General features: G+C 25.3%; 1 protein-coding gene across 1 annotated transcript; it reads right to left on the bottom strand.

The window, feature by feature from the left end:
• Positions 1-1,019: 1,019 nt before the first annotated feature.
• LOC112456137 lies at positions 1,020-2,802 on the bottom strand. The gene is made up of 5 exons (XM_025018483.1): positions 2,627-2,802; positions 2,373-2,540; positions 2,184-2,303; positions 1,790-1,873; positions 1,020-1,361 (listed from the first exon to the last, which is right to left on the bottom strand). The coding sequence occupies exons 2-5, from the start codon at positions 2,533-2,535 to the stop codon at positions 1,096-1,098; spliced, it is 633 nt and encodes a 210-aa protein (XP_024874251.1). The 5' UTR covers positions 2,536-2,540; positions 2,627-2,802; the 3' UTR covers positions 1,020-1,095.
• Between the last annotated feature and the right edge of the window lie 568 nt (positions 2,803-3,370).

Here is a 3,370-nt window from a genome sequence, read left to right as displayed (position 1 = left end):
GAAAAGAAAATTTTCTTGTTTAAAAAGGGGACTTTTAAACAAGTTAGATACTTCCATTGCTATCATTTGTGCTACAGCAGTTCTGTGGAACTTGCACATCCACATTAATTATCCAAATAAAAATGTTTTCGTTGAAGTAGAACCAGAGAATGCAATATATTTAGATGCTGATCCTCCTCGTAATATGAATGGATTAGATTATCGATTGCACTTCATTATTCGACACTTCTCAAGATAATTATTTTATTGAAATATGTGATTAATGCATTAATATATAATCATTATACAAATTGTTTGTTATTTTAATAAGATTTTCAAAAATATTTTTATAAAAATATTTGTAAAACATTGTGATTAAATAAAATAACAATTTGTTATTGTAATTTATAATTTTTATTTATCCAAAATATTAATCATTTATTGAGAAGTATGAAAATAAAATAAACATTTTTAACATAAAACAAAAATGATTAATTACAATTTTATATAAATGTATTACTTTCTTAAAAAATACTTATTGCATAAAGAAATATGATTTTTGTTTATCTCAAAAAGTAATGTAACATGACAAATACAACATTTTATACTAAAAAAGCAGAGAAAAAGATATTTTGTTCTTTCTATAACACTCAATCACTGACTACGTTTATATGGCCTGATTTACGCCAATGTTAACATCAGCGTAAATCGAGTCGTGTAAACATAGTCATTGTTATGTAAAAAATTAGTGAATATTGTCTTATAATGTTATTAATCAATTAAATCAATTTTGTTAATGAATATGAAATAAAATAAAATAAAATAAAATAAACATTTTTAACATAAATAAACAAAAATTAACATAAATAAACAAAATAATTTAATATTTTTATATATTACTTTCTTAAAAAGTACTTATTACATGAAAAAAAGAATACGGTTTTGTTTATCTCGAAAAATAAAATGTAACATGACAAATAAAACATTTTGTATTAGAAAGACAGAAAAAAAGATCTTTTGTTCTTTCTATAACACTCATTCATTGTCATGTAAAAGATTAGTAGATATGATTGCTTCTTAATATTATTAATCAACTGAATCAATTTCGTTAATGACTTATATATCTAATATATCACTTTCAATTGCAGTATACTTTGCTGTCCAATATTTAAGTTGTGCTTGCATTGCTTGCATTTCCAATTCTGCAGCAGCTCTCATTTTATCCCAATATTCGCATTCCTTTCGAATAATTCTTAGCTTTTCTATATGCAGCTCTGACTGCTGCTTCGTTGACTCTTCTAATTTCTGTATTCTCAAATCTTGTTCAATTTCTAAACCAGTCGGATATTTCCTCTTTTTATTCGAAGGTTCTGCAGTCAAATCTTTTATAAAAATAAAAAAAAAGATAAATTCTATATAAATGAAATAATAATTAGAGAAAAAATATTAACTCAATTTTTAAATAAAATTTGTGTAGAAAATTTCTCACAGAAACACATTAATCATTGAAAGATAGGATAAGTTAAATTATTAAAATAAAATAATACAATTTTAAAAAAGTATTAAATTTTATAAAGATTTTTTCCTGTTAAATAAATGTTCTTAAAAAAAAAAGATTTTTGAGTTGTTATTAAGTTTCATTAGTCCCTATCTACAATAGGTGTTTTAAGCCCTAAAGTCTTAAGAAATGGACCAATCACAATCAATTATTCTCCTCAAATTTAACTGTGATTGAACAATTTCTTAAGGTTTAGGACTTAAAACACCTATTGTAGACGGGCACTTAAAAGAGTGATATGATAATTCATACCTTTACACTTATTAAGTCGATTCTCATCATTTTTTGGTAAAATATTTTGAAGAACATTCATAGACTTTCGTTGTATACTACTTCCTACAATAGTAAAAAGTAAAATACAAATGTTGCAATATTATTAGTACCAAATTTATCATTTTGAAACAAAATTAATATCATTTTGACATTTATCATTTTTCAAAAAATAGAATAGACTCGTATCAAATTTCTAATACAAAATATTTTCATAAAATTACGCACATGCATGAATGCAACAAAATTACGCGATCTGTTCATGCATATATAATACCCAGATAGCACAACTGATCTTTATGAAGTCATAAAAATCAGATACAGATCTTTTTGAATTCATAAAGATCAGCTGTGCTATCTGGGTATACACACTTACCAGCTGTACTGGACTTAGAAGAATGTCTGTTCAAGGAACTGTCGCTTTCTGATATTTTTGTAATAGTACTCTTGGCACTATTTATGGTTAAACATTTGTTTAACAAGACTTCCTTTGAAACTGCATATATTTTATAAATAAAAATTTTCTTTTTTAATAATCATAGTTCATACTTAAAAAGAAATATACCTTTTTCATTTAAACCAGCATTGGCACTCAAATCACCAGCAAGATAACAAGGTACATGATCATTTTCATTACTACTTTCAGAATAGTTTTCTCTTTCATATTTGTCAAGATCTGCCTTATTTCCTATTTCTTCTTCTTTAAATGTATCTTGGATGTCTTCCATGTTTCCTAATCACCATCATATTTTTTTCAAATTTATAAAAAATGCACTAGTAAAAAATAGAAATTAAATAGAAAAAGAAAAATAATATTACTTTCGATTTCACTTGTACTATCCCATTGATTTTTTAACGTAAAATCAATTGTTGGAACAACACTGCGAACTCTTTCATGTATGTCTTCTTCATCATCATCAATCACTATTGGTGGACCACCACCAGTTTTTAACTGATGCAGTTTCCTTACTGAATCTGATCGTCTACATCTATTATGTAAAAATGTTTCATATAGTATATATGGAGGGGTAAAAGTCATAGTGGCGTAAATCAAATTTTTAAAAATATTGCCTTTAGTGTGTAGATGCAATTTATATATTGTATAGATTGCATCTATGCACATGAACCAATATCTTAAAAAATTTGACTTACATCACTATGGCTCTTACCCGTCCATATAATATTGAATTATATAAAATATTAAAGTTATAAAATTTTAAAAATTTGTTGAAAAATAAAAATATTTATTTTATTTTTAACATATTGAAAAGTAAAACCCAAGGGATGCTTTAATATATTTATTTTAAAAATATTATTATAATAAATTTACTCAAAATAAATTTTATAGAGATAATTTTGAATCAATTCTTTACAATATATCTAATGAAAAAGTTGCACAAAATAATGCTGGGTCTACAATGCGAGTTTCAGAGTCACAGGAACGGTCGAAAGAAATTGATCACTATGATTGGTCGTTTTCTTTCTTACGAACATTCTTGCGACTGTGAGACTCGCATTGTAGACCCAGCATAAGTATTGTTTATGTGATTAATTCATTCATGC

Source organism: Temnothorax curvispinosus, unplaced genomic scaffold, assembly GCF_003070985.1.
Source record: "Temnothorax curvispinosus isolate PA1 unplaced genomic scaffold, ASM307098v1 QBEX01000598.1, whole genome shotgun sequence".
NCBI classification, from domain to species: domain Eukaryota; kingdom Metazoa; phylum Arthropoda; class Insecta; order Hymenoptera; family Formicidae; genus Temnothorax; species Temnothorax curvispinosus.
The sequence above is the reverse complement of the archived record's forward strand: the minus strand, read 5'-3'. Positions and strand labels throughout refer to the sequence as shown.